Genomic DNA, 23,911 nt, shown 5'->3' with positions numbered 1-23,911 from the left:
CTATCGCGGGTCACAGTCTGATTGTTTCTAAGAATGGGAGTCCATGGGAATCCCGGAGGCCAGACTGCCCGCTGCGGGCATTCCCAGCATGTGCCACTTGTGCCCGGTGGGGCTGGAGTGGGCCTATTGGAGTCCATTTGGAAAAGACTTTATCCCAGAGAGAAAAGGAGGCAGGGATGTCAGGGGTGACCCTGCAATGAAGCCATGGTGGTTTGGAGGGGAAGGCATTCCTGAGGACAGTGTGGTGGTTGTTTCCGGAACCTGTCCCTTTCCTATCCCTGGACACATGTCTAGCTCCTGGGCTAAGAGAGGCAGTAAGCAAAAGCTGCTAGAGTTTTCCCATTGCAAACTATGCTTGACGGCCCTGTTCACAAAGTGACAACATAAAGGGAAGCCGTGTCTCTGGCTCCCTTCTCCACACACCATGTTTTGGTCCCACCCCAGGGCTCCATGTGGGGTCAGACAGTGTCCAGTGGGGGAGGCAGTGGAGCTTTTCATGATCACATGGGAGAAACCTCTCAGGGCTGCTGGAAACGTCGGCAAGATAGGAAGGAGGGGCTTATCGGGGGCTAAGGCTCTGCATAGACAGGTGAGACAAGGGCCAGGGAAATCTGAGCTGTTACCTTCACTAAGACTCCCAAAGTACTCAGACTGGGGAGTAGTGGGAAGCATGGGGACACTATAAGTTAGTTTCCCAAATTCCCTCATTTCCCTCCCCAAACCCCAGCACAGTGGCCAGACTACTTCAGTAGAGGCCATGCCCTGGGGTGGCCTCATCTGAAAAGAAGGGACTGACTGGACAGGCTCCAGGGGGCTCCTGGCTCTGACATTTTATGGTTCCATGATTTCTAAAAACACACTGGAGTCCCCTGAGAACAGTCTGAGCTTCACCACTGAACCCCGCGCTCTGGACTGCAGCGTTCCTGCCCCAGGCCTCCATAAAAGCACATCCATAAAGTTCGCCGAGGCCCCCAGGTCAGTCTGTCTGGGCAGTGTGATGCAGGGTGGGACTCAGAGTCGGGGAGTGAGCCCTGGGTCCTCTGACATGGAGAGCTGTGTGCCTTTGGGCACTTCAGTTAACGTCGCTGGTTACTGACCTGCAGAAGGAGCTTAAAGGAAACTTGCCCTCCTGACGCACATAGCCGTGTCAAGATCCAAAGGGGCACCGCATTTGGGAATGTTCTCTAAATGTTCTAGCTGAGGGCCTGCCTCTCGAACAAGGGCCAAGGGTCTAGGAGCAGCACAGAGTGAAGCCAACAGCAGTTCATGGCCTCCCTCTTGTATGGAGGGCCTAGGAGTACAGGGTGGACCCTGGGCATAAGCCCAGATGCCATCCCTAGTCCACTGTGGATCAGTACGTCCTTCTCAGAGGTCCATGACCGCTGGGTTCCTTCACGTCCCTTCTGAGGCCCAGCTGCAAGGACCCTGGTTCTTACCCCAGCCTTTCTGTCCATGTCTTGCTTCTGGTATCTCATTGAGGAGGGCTTTCTGAGGGTGGCCCAGGGGAGGCTGGCACATCTCCCCTGGGTCCTTAGACCTCTCATATCCTATTGACAGTCTCAAAAGGAATATCTCAGCAGAATGCTTTTTCGTGTATTCTTTTGGGTATCCCTGTGTAGGGCAGCCTCGAGGTCCCTCACAGACGCCGAAGAGGATGAGGTGCTGGTTCTGTTATGCTGCCTGTCAGGCGTGAAGCCTGTAGGGGAATGGGCTGGGGAAGGATTTCGGGAAGTGAGAGAGGAGTCTGTCAAAGCAAACCCCAGGAGGCAGCTGGATGGGGTGGCGTAGGTGACCCTCCCACCGGATCTGCTTGGCTTCAGGAGCAGTTGCTGTGTGCTTACAGAATTTCCTGTGGCACCCACCCCACACCCCCTCCCTCCCCAATTGATCGGTCAGATGTGGGCACCTGACCCACACTAAGCCAATCTAAGTCCTTTCGTACAACTATTGGAACTGGAAATGAGGGAAAAAGTAAGGCCCTTTTGGTGGCTGTATAGCTGAGGAACACGAGGCTTGGGAACTGTTAGCCTCTGTATTTTCTGCCTGGTAGAGAAGTTAAGTCTGCCCTGAGAGCCAGCTGCTGTGGAGAGAGTAGGAGAAGGAGGAGAAGGGGGAGGAGGAAGGGAAGGAAGTGGAAGAGGAGGAGGAGGAGGAGGAAGGGGAGGAGAGGGAGGAGGAGAGACGGAGAGATGGTGGACTCGGGGCAGCTGGTCCCAGTTGTGCTTTGGCAAATGGACTGTGAGTGGAAGTTACATGTGTCCCTTCCAGCCGGAAGCTTTAAGAGCCTGTGCGGCCACACAGTGATGGCTGCTCTGTTAGCCAGGACCTGGAGTGAGGGGACACGGAGCAGAACCCCCATGTGGCAGGGATGAGAAATAAACTCTTGTCTTTATAAACCCTAAGGTTTGGATTCATGACCACAGCATCCCTGGAGTCGTTTTGGGGTTGTTTCTTACTACCATCCTATCCTGACTGATACAGAAGGAAATACCTTCCTTCTGCTTGGTACCATGTGATGCTTGGAGCTGCCACATCCATGTTATGATTGAGAGGTGACAAATGAAAAAACAAAAAAGATAAAGATAACTCACTGGTGGAGCAGAAAGATGGAAAGAAAAGCTGGGTCCCTGGGGTAGAGCCACTAACTTGCCCTTGGGACTCTCCTATTTCCAGGCTTCCTGTTATGTGAGAAAACAAAGCCCTTACTGATCGCATTCATTTGGGTATTGTTACTTGCACTTGCAGCGATGGTGTGGTCGACAGAATAACGGCCTGCCAAAGATGTTCACGTCCCGATCCCCAGAACTCGTACGTTATCTCACATGGCAAAAGGGATGTTGCTGATGTGATTAAGCTACGGATTTTGAGATGAGGGGATTATCCTGGATTATCTGGGTGGATCCAGTGCAATCACAAGAGTCTTGCTAAGAGGGAGGCAAGAAGGTCCAAGTCAGAAGGAGACAGGACAATGGAAGCAGAGGATGTCCTGATGTGCTTTGAAGATGGAGGAAGGGGTCAAAACCCAACAAATGCAGGTGACTTCTAGAAGCTGGAAAGATGAGGAAAAGGATTTTTCCCTGGAGCCTCCAGAAGGAATCCAGCTCTGCCAACACCTTGATGTAAGATCCATTTTGGACTTCTGACCTCCAGAACTACAAGACAATAAATTTGTGCTGATTTCGGCCGCTCAGTTTGTGGTAACTTGTTACACAGCTATAGGAAACTGATACAGGTGACGCCCATGAACCTAACACAGCAGACAGCACCACAATGCTCCCCCTCACTCCCACAGGCATCCCTCCAGCAGAGTGGTCTTTGGAAGGGAACAGCTAACATTTCCTGCGTATTTAAAAGGAGAATCAAGAAAGTCTATGAGAGTGAGGGGAAAGGAATGAACATTCGCCACTTAGGTTGTAACTCGTTTCCTACACAGCACCACAACAAAAGGGGGTGTCCTGGGAGATGAGTTTAGCGCTCATTGCCTAGTTCTGTCTGCTTCTCCCAGCTACCCTGTACCGCGGTGGCTGCAGACCTGGGCCACCCCCCATTTCAGTGATATTCAAGTTCACTGTAACGCCAGCTAGGACGGGGCAGGGATTTGAGCTGAGCTGCAGCCGAGATGGGGCCAGAGCACGGACCAGGCAGTCTTGGATCTCGGGGGCCAGGCAAAGAGGCTGGCAAGCGAGGTCCGCTGGGTAACATGTCTCAGCTCCGAGCCGCCGGGACTCCCGTGCCCGCGTCCTCCTGACCAGCTCTCCTCTAGGGTTCTAATATTTGCTTCTTGAGGGCCCACGGACTGGAGGGACACCTGAGTGGAGGGCACGGGCGGCAGAGACTGAAGTCCCAGGGCAAGGCGGTGGAGTCTCAGGTTCCTCGGGAGGGCGAGAGGAGCCCCGACTCCCTGCCCAGCTCGGCACTCCCGGCCCAGGGAGCGGGGTCGGGGCCGGGCGGGCGCCGGGGAGGGAGGGGACAAAGGTGAGGAGGGAGGAGACGGGCCTGGCGGGTGGGGATAAAGAGGGCGTGCGCTCCCGGCCCACGTGCGGCAGCTCGGAGGAGGCGCGCAGGGTACCCGCCCCGCGGACCAGCCAGAGGCCCGCCGCGCGATGGAGCAGGCGTCCGACCTGGTGCTCGGGGACTCGCCCCTGCACCGCTACCTGGACGGCGAGTTCTGGAGCCTCAAGAACCAGCTGCGCAGGCTCCTGGGCGGTTGCCCGCTCTTCCGGCACAGGTACCGCGCCCCGGCCGGCTGGCGGCGTCCCCTGGGTCCCCGCGCGTCCCTGCGTGCCGCGCGCTCCTGACCTGTGCAGGTGCTGGACTCGCCTCCCCAGATGTGCGGGCAGAGCAGGCCGCCGCCGACTTCATCGGCCCCCAGGGAGCGTGTCCCCCGCCCGCCGAGCCCTCCTGCGCTGGGAGTCGGGGCACTGGGTGGGCCTCGCAGCGGCAGGCGCGGTGCTCGGCTGAGGGTCGTGGCTGGGGAGTTCGGCGTTGCTTCTGAACCTCAGTTGCTTGAGTCCCTGTCCCTCGCTGTCCCCCCCTGGTGGGAAGAAGAGGCAGAAAAACCGGGATGGGGTGGGCCTGGACGGCGCTCAGGGCCATTGCGCGACGGGGTCCGCCAGCGGCAGCCGGGTTGTGCCTGCCGGGAAGAGGGGGCATTTTCCCGGCACAGGGGCGGACTGGCCCTGCACGGGGAGCATCTGGACTTCGGGGTGCGCAGACTCCCAGCGCCCCTGGGAGTACAGTGGTGGACAGTGCGCAGGTCAGCAGCGGCTGCGGTTACTGTGGTGGTACTCAGGTTTGGGCTCAGGTCCGCGAGGTCGTTTGACGCCACGACAGCCCTGAGAAGTGGGGAGAGGGGGTGGTGCAGCCCGAGTTTACAGGTGGAGGAAATGACTCGGTGACGGCCGGTCAGGACCAGAACTCAGCACTTGTGTCTCGCGGGGGGCGGCTCCTGTGCTCTGCTGGGCGGCTGACCCCACCTCAGACGGTCTGAAAGCCCACTCTTAGAACCATGTTTGGAGTTGTAGCTTAAGAAAGCCCCTATGAAAGACGCCAGAATGTTCCGACGGAGAGTTAACCAGATAGCCCATGCCCAGTTAGCCCTCCTTCAGTTGATCTCTCAAGAATGAGCTGCACTGAGAGGGATGGAGATGCCTTGAGGAAAGGTAGGGTGTCTTTGAAGAAGTTGGGGTTCCTGCAGTGGAGGTATCTGGGGTGGGGGGCTTAGGGAAGGTGAAAGGTGAGATGTGTGAGACGGTGGGTGTGTCCTTGAGTGCCTCCCGCCTTCCCTTTCTCACACGTAGTTCTTTACGTCGTGGTTCTCAAAGTGTGGTCCGGGGACTCCTGGGGGCACCCAAGACTGTTTCAGGAAATTCAAAGTTAAAAACTGTATTTATAATAACACTAAGATGTTATTGGCCTCTTCATTCTCACTATCTCACAAATGTACAGTGATGGTGTCTAGAGACTTCATGATGTATAATAGTCCAGCAGATTCAATGCAGAAACAGGAGAACCAGCTATCTTCTGTTAATCTCTTCCATTAAAGGCATTTGTAAAAAGGCAGAACAATACTACTCATTACTAAATTTTTTTTGTTTTGGAAAATACAGTCATTTGCCTTAAAAAATTTAATGAGTTTATTACTGTTATTTTCAAATGATTTAACATATATTTAAACAATTTTTTGTCATAATTTCTAATATGGTAAATATAAGTAGATATTTGGGGGCCTCAATATTTTTTTGAGTTTACTTTTTTAAGAGCAGTTTTAGGTTTACAACAAAATTGAGAGGAAGGTACAGCGATTTTCCATATACCCCCACCCCCACACATGCATAGCCTCCCCCACTATCAATATTACTCACCTGAAAGGTACATTTTTTACCAAGGATGAACCTACATTGATGCATCAGAATCACCCCAAGTCCACACTTTACATTAGGGTTCACTCTTGGTGGTGTACATTCTGTGGTTTTGAACAAATGTATAATGACATGTATATATCATTATGGTCTCATACAGAGTAGTTTCACTGCCCCCGAAATCCTCTGTGGTCTGCCTATTCATCTCTCCCCACATCAACCCCTGGCAACCACTGATCTTTTTACTGTCTCCATAGTTTTGCCTTTTCTAGAATGTCATATACTTGGAATCATACATTACGTAGCCTTTTCAGATTGGCTTCTGTCACTTAGTAACATGCATTTAAGCTTTGTGCATGCCTTTTCATGGCTTGATAGCTCATTTCTTTTCTAATGCTAAATTTCTTTTCTAGTGCTAAATAATATTCCGTGGTCTAGATGTGTCACAGTTTATTTATCTGTTCACCTATTGAAGGGCCTCTTGGTTGCGTCCAAGTTTTGGCAATTATGAGCAAACTGCTGCAAACATCCGTGTGGATGTTTCTGTGGAGGCCTCAATTTTTCGGAGTGCAAAGAGGTCCTGCTACTTTAAGCCATACTTTGTTCTGTCACACCCCTTTACACATATCTGTTCCTATATTCCTCAGTCTTTTCAGTTTGGTTCCCAGGCTGCCGTCTCTTTGCCTTTTCAGTTTAGCTAACTGCAGTTTACAATGTGGGACAGAATTCTAATATCCAAACTCCTGATTTGGGCCAAGTAGAAGGTACTTCCTCGTGAATTGCACAACCTGCTTGGGGACAGAGGGACAGACACACCTGGGTTGGAAAGCCAGCAGGCAGCTCAATTCCTGTGTGATTGCTATCAGGTGATTGTAGCTTACTGAGTTTACGTTTGCTCATCCCCGGAACGGAGATAATATCTGTGCTGCTGGGTTGTTGTGATGCTTAAATGAGAAAAGGTTGAGTCGGTATTCAGTAATGCTGGCTGTGCTATGATACCAACACACACACACACAAAAAGATAAAAATCCCATTACCCTAACAAGTACTTTTCCATTCTTTCCAGTTCTTGTTTATTGACTTCAGAGTTGTAATATGAGCACAGACAAAATTTCATATTTTTTCTTCCAAGTGATTAAAGGTTCTGATATCTATTTGAAAGATCACATTGTACCATCAGATTTGATCTGGTCACGTTAGAAGACAGTGATCCTCATTTCTCGATGTTTCAACATTCTGCCAAAGTTAAATGCTCCAGAGGAGACCAGAAATAAAACTTCTCCATCCACTGGTTCACTGAGGCAATGTTAGGCTTCCTGTGGCAAGTTCCCCCTCCCTAGGCCTTTGAAGTTAAGGTAGGTGTTGGGGGGCTGGGTTTGTGGCAGACAGTTCTGTGAGTGCTGTGTGTGTGTATCGAGGGAAGTTTGTACAAGGTCACTCCAAGTACATAAAAGACCAGGAGACAGTTGTCCTCCAAAAGAAAAGAGGTTGTGCAATTTCCTGTGCACATAGTAGCTACTCTCAGTGCGGAGGTTCATCCTCTAAACTGCTGCCCCCAGGTGTGGTGAGGGCACAGCCCAGGTTCCCCTCCTAAGGAACGGCTCGCCCTCTCTCCCAAAGACTAGCTTGCCAGGCTGAGTCCTCACGGTCTCACTCTGTTAGAGAGTCCCCTAGACTCTGGGGATGCTGAGGGTGCATACGATGGCATGCCATGTATTGTGACAGCAGGGGGATTCTGGGAGACTCGAGGCTCCTCACTGGGGTTTGCAGGGAATATTTAAAAGCAGCATCTGAAATGAGATAAGTTTAAAAAATTTCTTTTGAGTTTGTTTCTTGGCGAACTGAAGCTCTCTCCTTAGGGCCTGGCTGCTGAGTGAGTGTGCACAATTATGGGCAAGGCACACATCCCTCAGCAAAAGAACTTTAAAGCCCACTGGATGCTTCTGGTCTTCCAACACCTTGTCACCGCCCTTCCACAAGGCTCCCCTCCCTGGCCTCGCTGTGCTGCACGGGGCTGGTTCCCCTCTCCTCCTTTTTCTCTTCACTCCCTTCTCTTTCCTTCCCTAGAGCAATGCACGTTTCTCTTCCTAACTTTTTCATAGGTTTAGCTTTTCCCGTTGGTCTTGTTTATACATGTAAGTATTTCATGAAGACGTTTTCATTGTGAAGAGTCAACTGATATGGAAAACTTGAAAGTTTCCTAAACTGTCTCCTCCCGCAACCACTTTTGTTAGCGTAGTAAAACTCACATAAAATAAAATTTACCATTTTAAGTGTACAACTTTTTTTTTTAAGTGTACAACTCAGTGGCCTTAAGTACATTCACATTGCTGTGCAGCCATCACCACCATCCATCCTTTGAACTTTTTCATTATCCCAAATTGAAACTCTGTACCCATTAAACATAACTCCCCATCCCCCTCTTCCCCAGCCCCTGGCAACCACCGTTCTATTTTCTTGACTATTCTGAACCTCATATAAGTGGAATTATACAATATTTGTCGTTTTGTGTCTGGCTTATTTCACTTAATATAATGTCCTCAAGGTTCATTCATGTAGTAGCATACATCAGAATCTCCTTCCTTTTTAAGGCTGAATAATACTCCATTGCGTGAATAGACCACGTTTTGTGTATTCGTTCATCTGTTGATGGACATTTGGTCTCCCAAACACTTTTAATATTTTAGCGTGTTGTCGGGTTTTTTCTCCTTGTTTTTCTACTCGTCCATATACACATGTGAACATTGTGTTTTTATATAAACAGGATCATATTATGTGTTTTATTCTACAGCTTGCTCTTGTATAATTTAATTCTTATTTTCATGGATATAATGTATGAGCGTTCTTAATACAAGTAGTACACCGAGATTTGTCATGAAAACCTGCTGTCCCCTGCCCCACCTGGCTTCACCCCTTTCCGCATTGACAACACTTCCAATTCATTCACTGGGTTCTTATGTTATTTACCTCCATATTCCTAAATAACATGCTTAAATGGCCACTTCTTGATTATGTAATGACTTACTATTATAAAAAATGAAGACTCTCGCAACGGCACCACTTTCTCTAGTCTCTGAAAATCAGTGTGTCACCATTTTTACTTAAATCAGTACCCAGTGTTCACATGATTATGACTATATAAATACTATTCCCAGCCATGCCCCATGGTGTCCCATATTTCATTTCCTTTCTTTCGCAACTTTTTGTTTTCTCTGGAGATAACAATCATCCCCTGTATTCATTTGCTTAGTTTTCTATAAACCCGTCACTCGCCGACCTCCACGCTTTTGGATAGAACAGCTGCACTCCTCTCCATTTGGTCAAACCTGTCTGGTAATTGGCTGTTCCGTTCCTCCTGGCCCCCCGTGGCCACATCCGTCCTGGAGGCCTCCTTCTGGGGCTTCAGTCTGGGTGGGCTCTCTGCATGTCTCTTCACCATTATCCTGGGAATTTCCTTTGCATCTCCTCTGTAGTCAAGTCACTGTTTCCCCAGGCTTTCTCTTTCTTGGTTACCCTTTGTGGGGGATTAGAGATGGCCACACATTCTTTAATGCCACTCCTGTTGAGAGGTGTGGTTTGTGTCCCCTCCCGGTGAATCTTGGTGGCTTTATGACTGCTTTGGCCGACCGAATATGGCAGAAGTGACAGTGTGCCAGTTTCCAGGCTCAGGCCTGAAGACACTGGTGCCTTCCACTTCCTGTCTCTTGAGGTCTTGAGCTTCCAGGTAAAACGTTCCGCTATCGGGTAGCTGCCGTGCTGTGAGGACGCTGAAACTGGTCCATGTAGAGAGGCTGCAGAGAGAGAGGTAAAATGTTGCTAACCATTCCAGCTGCTCCAGCCCTCAGCTGTTCAAGTCATCTGAGCAGGGACCCCAGACAGTGTGAAGCAGAGACAAGCCATCCCTACTTGTTCCTGTGTGTCCGAATTCCTGACAGAAAGACTAGTGAGATAGAATAGAATGCATTGCTGTCTTAAGCCACTACGTTTTGGGATACGTTGTTACACAGCTGTAGATAACCAGAACAGTCTCTCACCTGATAGCTTCCTGAGAAAAGATACCAGGGAATTAACTTTTTGAGATTTTGAGATTTTCACGTCTGTCTGAAAATGTTTACTGTACCGATTGACTGAAAGTTCGTCTGGGTATAGAATTCTCGGCTGGAAATAAAATTTCCCCCAGAATTTTAAAGGCATCATGCCATTGCTTTTGAGTGTCCAACGTTGTTATTAACAAATCTGACCCCTTCTGCACCCTGACCCTTTATAAATGACTTGTTTTTCTCCCTCCTGGAAGCCACACTGTCTGCAACGTTCTTCTTAGTACTGGTATTATGGAATTTCATGATGGTGTGGCTTGATGTGGGTCTCTTTTTCTTTCAGTGTGTTGGGCATGTAGTGGCTCTTTTAATCTGGAAGCTCGTGTTCTTCATTTATGTGAACTGTTCTCTTATCTGGAACTCCTTTTGTTCAGATGTTGGACCTCCTGGCTTTGTCCTCTAATTTTCTCATCCTTTCTTCCTTATTTTCCATCTCTTTATCTTTTTGTTTTACTTCATGGGAGATTGTCTCTACTTGATCTTCCAACTCTTCTTGAGTCATTTGTAAATATCTACTGTCATATTTTAAATTTTCAAAAGTTCTTTAAGGTCTTTGTCCCTTTTTAATAGCACTCATTCTTGTTTTCTGCTTGCAAAATCTCTTATTTTTGAGTATAGTTGATGGTAATTTTTGAGATGTTCCTTTCTCTTCTCTGCTTTGTCTCTGTTTTTTTTCCCTCTTAATTCCTTTTTTTTGTTTGTACTTTTGACCTCTGTCTTTTGTCTCTGTCATTTGAGGCTTTTATGAAATGTCTAGTCAGCCTTGGGTATTTGCTCACAATGGGAGCCAAATGAGTAACAGGAATAAAATGCTGATTGTCAACAGTCAGGGGTTTTGGCCACAGCCTTTACTGATCATAGAGCAACCTTCTTTTTTTTTTTTTTAAATCTGCTTTGCTGGAACTTTTTTTTTTTTTTTAATTGATGTTTTAATGGTTTCTAACATTGTGAAATTTTGGGTTGTACACTTTTGTTTGTCCATCACCATATACATGACTCCCTTCACCCCTTGTGCCCATCCCCCACCCCCTCCCCCACCCCCACTGCCCCTGGTAACCACAGTCCCGTTTTCTCTGTCCATGTGTTGGTTTATATTCCACATATGAGTGAGATCATACAGTGTTTGTCTTTCTCTTTCTGGCTTATTTCACTTAACATAATACGCTCCAGGCCCATCCATGTTGTTGCAAATGGGACGATTTTGTCTTTTTTTATGGCTGAGTAGTATTCCATTGTATATATATACCACATTTTCTTAATCCAGTCGTCAGTTGAGGAACACTTAGGTGAGCAACCTTCTTTTAAGTGGCAGATCAGTATTAGTGTTTTCTTTTGGACAGTGTTAATTTCTTTAGAGATGAATCTTTTAGTCTCTTGAGGGATGGGAGGGTGGAGAGTGAAGGACGGGTCATAATCCTGGCTGCCTGAAGTGGTTGTGAGCAGGGCCCCTCCTTGTGTGACTTCAGGCTGATTAGAAAACCGTGCTCCTTTCTCAAGACATTTGACTTCCATTTGCTGGAAAATGCTTGTCACCTCTGACTTTGTTAGAACAAGTCACTTTACAGCCATCTGCTGGGAAGTTGTTGAAGCTGTCCATGACATGAAGGCCATCTCTCGTGGTCGAGGGATCTCCTGAGGGATCTCCCACTGGCCCCAGTGTTTTCAGTATGGGGGCTCCCTGCTACTCCTCATGTCTCCCTGTCCTGACAGTGAGCCCCCAGGCTTTGATGGGCTCGAGGAGGGGACTTGGGGATCCAGCTGCTCTCAGAGGTACCTGGAGCCTCCAATACCCAAGCCTTGGTGGGGTTCAGTGGCACAGCTGGTTAGCCCCTCAGCCCTATAGACTTAGCATTCTCTATTCTGCTAAGTCAGCTATCACTGCCTGTTCACCTTCTAGTTGCTAATATGTTGCTGCTATCCCTTGTCTGCTGTCGGTTTCTCCAGTTCTTGGTTGATCCATATGGGCTTATGTCTTATTCATTTCATTACTGTCATTTTTATGGGCTATGAATGCCTATATTTAAATCTGTTCTGATATCCAGAAATCTGCAGACCTATATTTATGTGTCAGTTTGGATAGAACTGTCTCATTCTTTTTAAAAGCTGCATGAATTATGGTTGCACCATAATTTGTTTACTCCATGCCCCACTGATGGACACTAAGGTTGTATCCAGTCTTTGTTGTCCTAAACAATGCCACAGTGAGCACCCTGGTGTCTGCCGGAGGAGATTTCTCTGGGTGAGGTCCTAGAGTGACACTGATGGGGCAAAGGGTATCCACACTGAAAACAGTGACAAATATTGCCAGATTATCTTGCAAAGGCTCCAGTTTTATTACCACCAAGAGTATATGAGGCAATCTCAAGTCCAGTTTACTTGTGGCTGTGTAGGATCTAAATTCTAGTGTTTATCTATTCATCCCCTGAGATATTGTGTCAGGCCCCTGGAGACAGGCTGATGAGTGTGTGAGGTGGGTTCTGGCTTCCAGGAACTTCCTGCAACACATGTGACACGGCTGTCCTATGAAATCGGCAGCCTGCAGTCTTACAGTCAACTTTGTCATTCTGTTTTTCCCATTAAAATATGTAAATATCCCAAACATCCTATTTTCTACAGTTCTCAGAGTTTCAAGTCCCTAAAGCAACACAAAAGTACTTTGCCAAACCCTAAGTCCTAACTTTTGATGTATAAAATGTGGCTTTTGTGTTTGCAAACTATAATGTCATGTCTTATGAATGTTTCTTGGGTCTAGGGTTCAGGCCTCCAGACAGGCAGTGAGGAGGGTTAAGAATGCTCCAAGTTGAAGCCCAGGTCTTGGCCTCTGTGTTTTAGTGTTGAGTGACTTGATAGTGGGGGAATCCACCGGCCCTGTCCTTAAGAAAGTTACAGTCTAACATGGCTAGGTCTGGAGGGACATTGGGAATGTCAGTATATTTGGATGCCAGAACTTGGAAACTTTCCACAGTGAGAACACCATCAGGCTGTTGTCCTTGGTCCAGTCCGGGAGCCTTAGAGAGATCAGCTGTTCATGCCGGAGGGGACTTTTGGGATCAACTTTCTCCTTTACAAAGGAGGGAACAAATGCTCAGGGAAGAGAAGTGACTTGCTTAGGGTCACCCAGCTTGGCGTGACAAAGCAAAGAGTGAGACCTCTGGTCTTCCGATTCCTACCGCAGCTATTTCCAGTGTGTTTCTTTGGAGTATTATGGGGGTGTATTGGTTTGCTAGGACGGCCATAACAAAGTACCCCAGACAGATTGGCTAAATAATAGAAATTTGTTGTCTCACTGTTCTGGAGGCTAGAAGATTGAAATCAAGGTGTTGGCAGGGTTGGTTCCTTCTGAGGGCTCTGAGGGAGGGATCTGTTCAGGGCCTCTCTCCTTGGCTTGCAGGTGGCCGTCTGTTCCTTGTGTCTTCACGTGGTCTTCCTTTGTACTTGCCTTTCTCCAAATAGCCCCTTTTTATAAGGACACCAGTCATATTGGATTAGAGCCTACCCTAACGACCTCATTTCAACTTGGTTACCTCTATAAGGACCCTATCTCCAAATAAGGTCACATTGTGAGATAGTAGGCGTTAGGACTTCAACATACGAATTTTTGGAGTACACAATTCAACCCATAATTGGTGATGAGTGATACAGAATAAGAACAAAAACTTGGATGTGTGTATGTTTCAACAAAACAGTTTTATAAATTTAAATAGAAGCTCCCTACTTCTATCCTCACTGGGAAGTCATTTCTTAAGAAATACTGGACCCACAAGCCTAGCCTGGTGGTTGTCATCAAGCAGGATCTCAGAGTGTGTCTGCTGAATAATCGGGCAGCAATGAAGAGACGTGAAGTCAAAACCCCTTGGGGCTGGAGGGGACATTTAAGGAATTGAGTCTAACTGACCCCTTGTATGTGGCTTCCTTCCGTGTTGCTGTGTTCAAGTGCTCAGAGGAAGCTCAAACCCAAGGATGGTGAGGGAGTGATGGGGCTGGGCCCTATGTTCTTCGTTTCTGTTATCAGGGATGGGAGAGGAGAGAGGCAGAGAGATTCTTGCATGTTTTCTTGGTAACCAGTCTCATAAACCTTCAAGGGATGGTGTTTTTCCAGGTCCTTGTCAGACTCTGTGGCCCCTGCCTGTGTAATAGACAGTTCGTGAGGCTTTCAGTCCTGGGAGGAAACACTATGCAGTGGGGCCTCTCTTACGGGTGGGGACAGCTGTTGCTGTCTTCTCTAATGTGTATCCGCCAGCCCAAATGGCGGCAGTATGTGGACTTTTACAAAAATCACACAAGAACAAAGCATGTTCTTGATATGGGCAATTCTGTAGAGGCTCTAGAAATATTCCAGAGAGTATCTCTTCCCAGGTCCAGCCGTCGAGACAATTACAGTGCTGCTTTGCATTCTGTTCATTACATGAATTTATTAAAGGGCATGCCAACCTCTTAGATAACTTTCCTCCACCTTAAAAAAATAATTGCACACTCAAAAAAGTATTGTTGACGATGGATAGAGAAAGTTTCCTTCCTTTCCCTCTTCCCTTGGCAAGAAGTTCTGGTTTGCTGGAGGGGGAGAAAGATTTTGGTGTCCCTCGATGCCTTGGGCCCCAATTCCTTTGGGTGGCAGAGCTCCTGGAGGCTCTTCCTCACCCCACTCGCCTGAGTGCCCCAAGAACCACTTCTAGAACGTGGATGGTGAACAGTGAGGGACAGAGGTGGGTGAGTTTTGAGAAGCTTCCCAGTTTCTTTTGTAACACACTGAGATTTGGGGCTTTCCCTCACTCTCAACATCTCATGACATTGTTAAATTGATTGAACATGTACTCTGTGCCAGACATTTTTTTTTTCGGTGTATTAACTATTTTGTTCTTGCAACACCTCTAAGAAATTGACACTATCATTTCCTGAGTTCTCCAGATGAAGAAATGGAGTCACACAGGTATTTAGTAACTTGCCCGAAGTCAGCAGCGGGTGGATAGGAGAGACAAGATCCAAAGGGGGTGCCCTGGACCCAGAACTCGCACTGACCACTGGGCTGCCCCTCCCCACCCCCCCAAGGGGCAGTGCTCCTACTACGTCAGTGCTATCTTCCAGGGGCAATAGGGAACCGTGTGGGGTATGTTTGGGGTGTCACCATGAATGAAGGTGCTGCTAGCATTTACTTCTCATGGGTGTGAAGTAGTCTCTCAGAGAAGACAGTCCTGCCCCAAATGCCAGCCCACTGAGAAACACTGGTGTACCTCAGCCTGTTTAGATGGCCTCTGTACTGGGGAGACCCCCATAGTGACATCCCTGCGATAAACGTTCAGGCTGATAGTTCCTTCCTCTCTCTCTTTCTCTCATTGAGGTGACATTCATATAACATACAATTAACCATTTTAAAGTGTACAATTCAGTGGCATTTAGTGTATTGACAATGTTGTGCAACCACCACTTCTCTCTTATTCCAAAACTTTTTCATCACCCCGGAAAAACACTGTATTCATTGAGTAATCACTCCCTATTCCCCCCTCACCTTATCCTCTGGCAACCACCCATCTACTTTCTGTCTCTATGGATTTGCCTATTTTGGACATTTCATATAAAAGGAATCGTACAATATGTGACCTTTTGTGTCTGGCTTCTTTCACTTAGCATAGTGTTTTCAAGGTTCATCTAAGTTGTAGCATGTGTCACTACTGTGTTCCTTTTTATGGTTGAATAATATTCCAGTGTATGGATATATCAGGCAAATAGTTTCCTGTTTCAAAAAAACAGGTATTTTCCCACCAAAGTCATGCAGTCCTATCCGATTTGTTTTGTCCCAGGTCATGTGGGGAAGTGGCAGTGGGCCTGGGCCTTCTGGCTCCCAGACCCTTACTTTTTCTTCTAGAACATCTGCCTTTTTCTTAAACAGAAAGTGACAGTGATTGTTCTGATTTGTTTTCCATCGACATACATTATGGACTAAGAGTGCAAGGGGTTGAAAAATGAGAGGAAGCCTGGATGGAGGTCAGCAGGGCGCTGCCAGGCCTCCAGTTGGACACTAGGGTCTTCAGTTGACCAGGAGGGAGACAGGGCTGTAGGACAAATGCCCATCACTCAGAGTACTTTGCACATTTCTTTTTAGATCGCCTGTGACTTCTATGTCCCCACAGAGGCTTAAGGATTTTTCCTAGCCCTTCGCTCCTCAGATGCAGCCCTTAGAACTTCACTCACTCGCTTTCCCTTAGGTGGCTCTGCCACAGCCTGTCCTCACGAGGCTGCTGTCTCGCACTGGGGGTTCATGGTGTTCATTGGGTATTCAGGGACCTGTAAAATGAGTCGTGATGTGCTCTGAGACTTTTATTACTTCCAGCATTCTGTATGTCCAATTAATTGAGGACAAGTAATGCCCAGACTTTGGATTTATTATTTTTTCCTCATGGCAGTGTAGCAGCAAACTATGAGCGAGTGGGTATGATACCTTCCGTGAAGACCTTTGATAATTTGGCAATTGAGAATGACTTTTGGTCACATTAGCTGAAAGAGAAAAGAAATATCCATTGCTCTCTCAGTTCAGAGATAAAAGATCATTTTGTTTGGGATGTATATGCTCTTTCAAACAAACGTATGGAATAAACATTAAAACTAGAACATTATAAAAGTTTGAAACACTGGGCTGGTAAGGGAGACTGGTGGTGAGATTTCAGGTAATGCTAGGAGAATGTGTGGCTGTCATGTAGAAAAGAGGTCTTTGCAGTCAAGTTCTCCTGCTTTACTCTGAAAAGCCGGAAGCTTATGAGGTGAGAAGAAAATGTGGGCATGCTACGTTAATGGGAAGTAAAGTCACTGCCCCCTAGCCCCACCCCCTGCCCCCACCCATTCCCCCTCTTCTGCTCGCATCAGCGAGATCCCAGAGCTGAGCTGGGGCAGCAGGCAGGTGTTTCCTGGCTTCCTCCTATAGCGTCCTCTTGGGGGTAGTAATGCCCCAGTTCTTCTAGGGGGTCTCCTTCTACTGGGTGCAGTTCATGCGGGGCTGTGGGTTGGGGTGCTGTCTCTGGGCCCCCCTCAGGCTGGGTGCTGACCCTGCAGTGACTCTCCCACCCCCCAGGCTCCTGGCCCTCCTGCCCCTGCCCAGGCTGCAGCCAAACAACCCTAACTGATGCCAATGGGAAATATTGGCATCTATTTCCAATTATCAATTGAAATTTTTAAAATAATCACATAGTTCAAAATTTTAAAAAAATATAGAAAATGTATGGTGAAAATCTCCCTGGTACCCATACTGGTCTCTTACCCTTCTAGAGATTTTTTTTTAATGCTTCCATTAACAAATATGAATATATGATCTTATTTTCCTCTCTTTTCTACTCCAAAGGTAGCATATTACGTGCTCTGTTCTACGTCTTGTTTTTTTTTCACCTACCAACATATCTTGGATATAAAGTTTGCTCATTTTGCTTTTTAAGCCGTTACAACACACTCCATTGTAAGGCTGTGTCATCATTTAGCCATTCCCTTATTGATGAACTTTACAGCTCTGTCAATGCTGCAGTGACTAAGCTGGTGCCTGACTCATTTTGCATGTGTGTAAATACTACAGATGGTAGACATTCGTTTAATTGAGGAGAGGTGTGCTTAATCATTCTGAAACGGAGGTGCTATCCCAGACTATCTTCTTGTTTTTGTTGTGCATGTCTCATCTTCTCCCAGTCTTCTCACTGTTCAGTTTTTCAATTGGGTAATGATTACTGACAAGAACTTAAAAATAATAAGAGCTGTTTGAAACTGATTGAAAAATAAGTGAATGAAGGCAACATTTTTAGACAGAAAAATTTTTAGGAAGAGCAGGCTGAAGATTGGGGGCATTAAAATGGTTCTCTCAAGTTGGGTGGCCTGATTTACTCTGGTTAGGAGTTAGAACTGTTAAGCCCCTATGTTTAGTTAATGCACCTACTTTAAACAAACAATTGTTAGATTTGATTTGTCGTAGTAAATGAATAATTATGACTTAAAAAACTTATTCAGACTTCTGGTTTCCATTTCCACCTGTAAGGAGCTTGGAAGTTGCCAGTCTGTCCTAACATGTAAAAAGCTGAACAGACTAAAAAATCAACCTCTTCTAGGATCCTATAAGAGAGGGGAGGGCGCAGGGCAAACTACTGCTCCCAAATTGGAGGACAGACAGGTGAATACAAGGAGTCTTGGCTACCAGAGCAGAGACTCATGAGCAGGAGGGCGGTGGGAACCAGTGCTCGCGTGGGAAAGCCTGAGTATAACTGACAAATTGCTGGAGGCTCAGTGCGGGCACTCTGGGAGTTAAAACCTCCATGGGGGACCCAGTCATGACAGGGAGGTGGCCCACAATATTGTGAGATTTCCTCCAAAAGCTTGACAAGGTACCCACAGTAAATATTTGAGAAAAATCCTTTCAGGCTTCCTATAGGGGAAAGGGAAAAGGAACCATTTTGAAATACCCCAGAAAGCTCTGTTCTTCATAACAAGACCTGCCCTCAGGGAAAACTAGTAACCAGAGCCTAACCTGCCGGGGTATTATCAGAGCCTAACTGACCTGGGGGAAAGGGAAATACCCAACTCCAGCCCTCTCTAGCCATCCTCTCCCACGCTTGTAAAGTTCACAGTCCAGAGGCGCGCTAAAAAACTGAGACCTAATCATAGGACTATAGACTGCTTCCCCTCCTCCATGCTTCACAACCACATTTCTAAAGGCCTATTTACAGTAGTTCCTTTTACCCAGTACATCATGTCTAGCTATCAAGAGAAAATGACAAGGCATACCAAAAGGCAAAACCCCACAATTTGAAGACACAGAGCAAGCGCAAGAACCAGACATGGCAGAGATGTTAGAATTATCAGACCAGGAATTTAAAACAACTATGATTAATATGCTAAAGTCTCTAATGGATAAAGTACTCAACATGCCAGAACAGATGGGTAATATAAGCAGAGAGATGGAAATTCTATGAAACAACCAAATAGAAATGCTAGAGATCAAAAACACTGTAACAGAAGTGAAGAATGGCTTTGATGGGCTTATTAGTAAACTGGACATTGCTGAAGAAAGAATAGAATCCTCCACAACTGAAAAGCAAAGAGAACAAAGACTGAAAAAAACAGAACAGAATATCCAAGGACTGTGAGACAACTACAAAAGGTGTAACATACACCTTTTACATTCAGCATATAATGGGAATATCAGAAGGAGAAGAAAAAGAGAAAGGAACAGAAGAAGTATATGAAATGATAACAATTGAGAATTTCCCACAATTAATGTCAGGCACCAAACTACAGATCCGAGAAGCTCAGAGCACACCAAGCAGGATACATGACAAAAAAATTCCAGCTAAGTATATTATTTTCAAACTACAGAAAATCAAAGATAAAGAAAGAATCCTGAAAGAAGTCAGAGGGGAAAAAAAAAACCTTACCTACAGAGGAACAAAGATAAGGCTTATATCTGACTTCTTCTGAGAAACCATGCAAGTTAGAAGAGAGTGGAAAAAATATTCCAAGTATTGAGAGAAAAAACTCATGAACCTAGAATTTTGTATCCTGTGAAATTATCCTTCAAAAGTGAAGAAGAAATAAAGACTTTCTCAGACAAACAAAAATTGAGGGAATTTGTTGCCAGTAGACCTGCCTTGCAAGGAATGTTAAAAGAAGCTTTTTAGAGAGAAGGAAAATAATATAGGTCAGAAACTTGGATCTACATAAAGTAAGGAAGAGCATTACAGAAGAAATAAGTGAAGGTAAAATAAAAATGTGGATTTTTTTATTCTTAATTGATCTAACAGATAACATTTTATTCAAAATAATAATACCAACAATGTATTTGATTATACATATATAATCAAAATGTATATATTCAAATATGATATGTATAATCAAGTTAATTATATATATAATTAGGATTATTTTGTTATTATAAGGTACTCACACTACCTGTGAAATGGTGTAGTGTTATTTGAAAGTGGACTTGGGTTAGCTATAAATATATATTGCAAACTCTAGGGGAACCACTAAGAAAAGTAAAAAAGAAGTATAACTGATATGCTAAGAAGGGAGAGAAAATAGAATCATATAAAATGTTCAGTTAAAACCAGAAAAGGCAGAAAAAGAGTGGAAGACAAAAATAGGAACAAAGAACAAGGGCCACAAGTAGAAAACAGTAACAAATATGGTAGATAATAATCCATCTGTATCAATAATCATTTTAAACATCAGTGGTCTAAAGGCACCAATTAAAAGACAGAGATTGTCTGAGTAGATCAAAAAACAAGACCCAATTATATGTAACGTACTTTAAATATAAAGATACACACAGATTAAAAGTAAAGGGATGGAGGAAAATATACCATGCTAATGCTAATCAAAACAAAGCAGGAGTGTCTATATTAATTTTACAGGGCAGACTTCAAAGTGAGGAAAGGTATCAGGGACAAAGAAGGGCATTACGTAGTGATAAAGGGGTCAATTCTCCAAGAAGACGTAATAATCCTTAACATGTATATGCTCCAAAACAGAGCATGTGTATTCTGTTTTGTAACTATGTAAACTATGTAAGGCAAAAAATAATAGAATTGCAAAGAGAAATAGATGAATTCACTAACATGGTTGGAGACTTCAACACCCCTCCATCAGAAATGGACAGATCCGGTAGACAGAAAATCAGTAAGGACATAGTTGAACTCAAGAACAATCAATCAACTGGGTATATTGACATCTATAGATTACGTCATCCAACAACAGCAGAATGGATGCACAATCTTCTCAAGCTCACATGGAACATTCGCCAAGAAAGGCCACATTCTGGGCCATAAAACACACCTTAACAAAGTTAAAAGAATAGAAATCACACAATGTCTGCTGTCAGACCACAATGGAATTAAACTAGAAATCATTAACAGAAAGATAACTGGAAAATCCCAAAATACATGGAGATTAAACAACACACTTCTAAATAAAACATAGATCAGAGAAGAAATCTCATGAGAAATTTAAAAACATTTTGAACTGAATGAAAATGGAAGCACAACTTGTTGAAATTTGTGGGATGCAGTGAAAACATTGCTTAGAGGGAAATTTATAGGATAAAAGCATTTGTTAGAAAAGAAGAAATATCTAAAATTGATAATCTTAGTTTCTGCCTAAGGAAACTAGAAAAAGGAGAGCAAATTAAAGACAAAGTGAGCAGAAGAAAAATAATAAGAATCAGAAATCAATGAAATTAAAAATAGGAAATCAGTAGAGAAAATCAGTAAAAACAGAAGCTGGTTCTTTGAAAAGATCAATAATATTAATAAGCCACTAGCAAGGCTAACTAAGAAAAAATAGAGAGAACACATATTACTAATATCAGAAGTGAAAGAGAGGGCATCACCATAGATCCTATGAACATTAAAAGGATAATAAAAGAATACTGTGAATAACTGTGCCCACAAATTTGATAACCTAGACAAAATGAACCGATTCCTTGAAAGACATGATCTGCCAGAACTCCCACAAAAAGAAATAGATGATCTGAATAGACCTATATCTAGTAAAGAAATTGAATCAATTATTAACCTTCCAAAACAGAAAGCACAAGGCCCAGAGAGGTTTACTGGTGAATTCTACCAAGCATTTAAGGAAGAAATTATACCAATTCTCTACAATCTCTTTCAGAGGATAGAAGCAGAAGGAAAACTTACTAACTCATTCTGTGAGGCCAGCATTACCTTAATACTGAAACCAAAGACATTACAGGAAAAGAAAACTACAGACCAGTATCTCTCATGAACATAGATGCAGAAATCCTCAACAAAATATTAGCAAATTGAATCCAACAATGTATAAAAATAATTATACACCACAATCAAATGGGACTTATCCCAGGTATATAAGGCTGGTTCAGCATTTGAAAATCAATTAATGTCATTCATCATATCAACAGACTAAAAAAGAAAAATCATGTGATCATATCCATAGATGTAGAAAAAGCATTTGGCAAAATCCAGCACCCATTCATAATAACAACTCTCAGCAAACTAGGAATAGAGGGAAACTTCCTCAACTTGATAAAGAACAGCTACAAAAAACCTACCTACAACTGACATCATATATAATGGTAATAAACTTGAAGATTTCCTGTTAAAATCAGGAATAAGGCAAGGGTGTCCCCTCTCACCAATCCTTTGTGACATTGTACTGGAAATCGTAGTTAATACAATAAGAAAAGAAAAGGAAATTACAGGTATACAGATTGGGAAGGAAGAAATAATACTTTGTTCATATTATATCAGTTGACGTGATGCTCTATGTAGAAAATCCAAAAGAATCAACAAAAAAATATCCTGGAACTAATAAGCAATTATAGCAAGGTTGCAGGATACAAGGTTAATATACAAAAGTCAATTGATTTTCAATATATCAGCAGTGAGCAAGTGGAATTTGAAATTAAAAACACAGTACCATTTACGTTAGCGCCCCCCCTAAAATGAAATACTTAGGTATAAATCTAACAAAATATATGCAAGATCTACATGAGGAAAACAACAAACTTTGATGAATGAAATCAAAGAACTAAATAAACAAACAGATATTCTGTGTTTATTGGTAGCAAGACTCAATATTGTCAAGATGTCAGTTCTTCCCAACTTGATCTATAGGTTCAAGGCAATACTGATCAAAATCCCAGCAAGTTATTTTGTGGATATTGACAAACTGATTCTAAAGTTTATATGGAGGGGCAAAAGACCCAGAGTAGCCAACACAATATTGAAGGAGAAGAGCAAAGTTGCAGGACTGACACTTACCTGACTTCAAGCCTTGCGAAAAGCTACAGTAATTAAGAGAGTGTGGTATTGGTGAAAAAACAGACAAACAGATCAATGGATCAGAATAGAGAGCCCAGAAATTGAGACACGAACGTAAGTCAACTGATCTTTGACAGAGGAGCAAAGGCAATTCAGTGGAGAAAGGATAGTCTTTCCAACAAGTGGTGCTGGAAAAACTGGCACCCACCGGCAAAAAAAAAAAAAAAAAAAAAAAAAACAATCTAGACACAGACCTTACACTTTTCACAAAAATTAACTCAAAATGGATCACAGACTTAAATGTAATATGCAAAACTATAAAACTCCTAGAGATAACATAGGAGAAAGCTTAGATGACCTTGGGTATGGTGATGATTTTTTTAGATAAAACACCAAAGGCACAATCTATGAAAAAAAGAAAGAATTGATAAGCTGGCATTTATTAAAATTAAAAACTTCTGCTCTGTGAAAGACAATGTCAAGAGAATGAGAAGACAAGTCACAGACTGGAGAAAATATTTGCAAAAGACACATCTGATAAAGGACTGTTATCCAAAATATATAAAGAACTCTTAAAACTCAACAATAAGAAAACAAACAACCTGGTTAAAAAATGAGCCAAAGACCTTAACAGACATCTCACCAAAGAAGACCTATAGATAGCAAGTAAATATATGAAAAGATGCTCTACATTATATGTTATCAGTGAAATGAAAATTAAAACAATAATGAGTACCACTATACACCTCTTAACATGGCCAAAATCCAGAACCCTGATAACGCTCAATGCTGGCAGGGTGGTGGAGCCACAGGAACTCTCATTCATTGCTGGTGGGAATGCAAAATAGTACAGCCACTTTGGAAGACAGTTTGGAGGTTTCTTAAAAAACTAAACATACTCTTACTATATAATCCAGCAATCCTGCTCCTTGGTATTTACCCAAAAGAGTTGAAAACTTATGTCCACACAAAAACCTGCACACAGATGTTTATAGCAGCTTTATTTATAATTGGCAAAACTTGGAAACAACCAATATGTCCTTCCAAAGGTGAATGGATAAATAAACTATGGTGCATCCAGACAGTGAGATATTATTTAGCACTAGAAAAAAATGAGCTATTAAGCCATGAAAAGACGTGGAGAAAACTTAAATGCATGTTACTAAATGAAAGAAGCCAATCTGCAAAG

At 44.3% G+C, this 23,911-nt stretch overlaps 1 protein-coding gene across 3 annotated transcripts in view; it reads left to right on the top strand.

The window, feature by feature from the left end:
• The first annotated feature begins 4,102 nt into the window (after window positions 1-4,102).
• Window positions 4,103-23,911, top strand: part of ACOXL (acyl-CoA oxidase like) — a 376,737-nt gene continuing 356,928 nt past the window's right edge. For all 3 annotated transcript variants that reach the window (XM_087426114.1, XM_087426113.1, XM_087426117.1), the window contains exon 1: window positions 4,103-4,228. In XM_087426114.1, the coding sequence (XP_087282240.1) occupies window positions 4,104-4,228 (125 nt within the window). In that variant the 5' untranslated portion in view covers window position 4,103. The remainder of the gene's footprint in view (window positions 4,229-23,911) is intronic.

This window comes from Ceratotherium simum, chromosome 40, assembly GCF_057802395.1.
Source record: "Ceratotherium simum simum isolate JZ-2026a chromosome 40, ASM5780239v1, whole genome shotgun sequence".
Lineage (NCBI taxonomy): Eukaryota > Metazoa > Chordata > Mammalia > Perissodactyla > Rhinocerotidae > Ceratotherium > Ceratotherium simum.
This window is presented reverse-complemented; position numbering and strand designations above follow the sequence as displayed.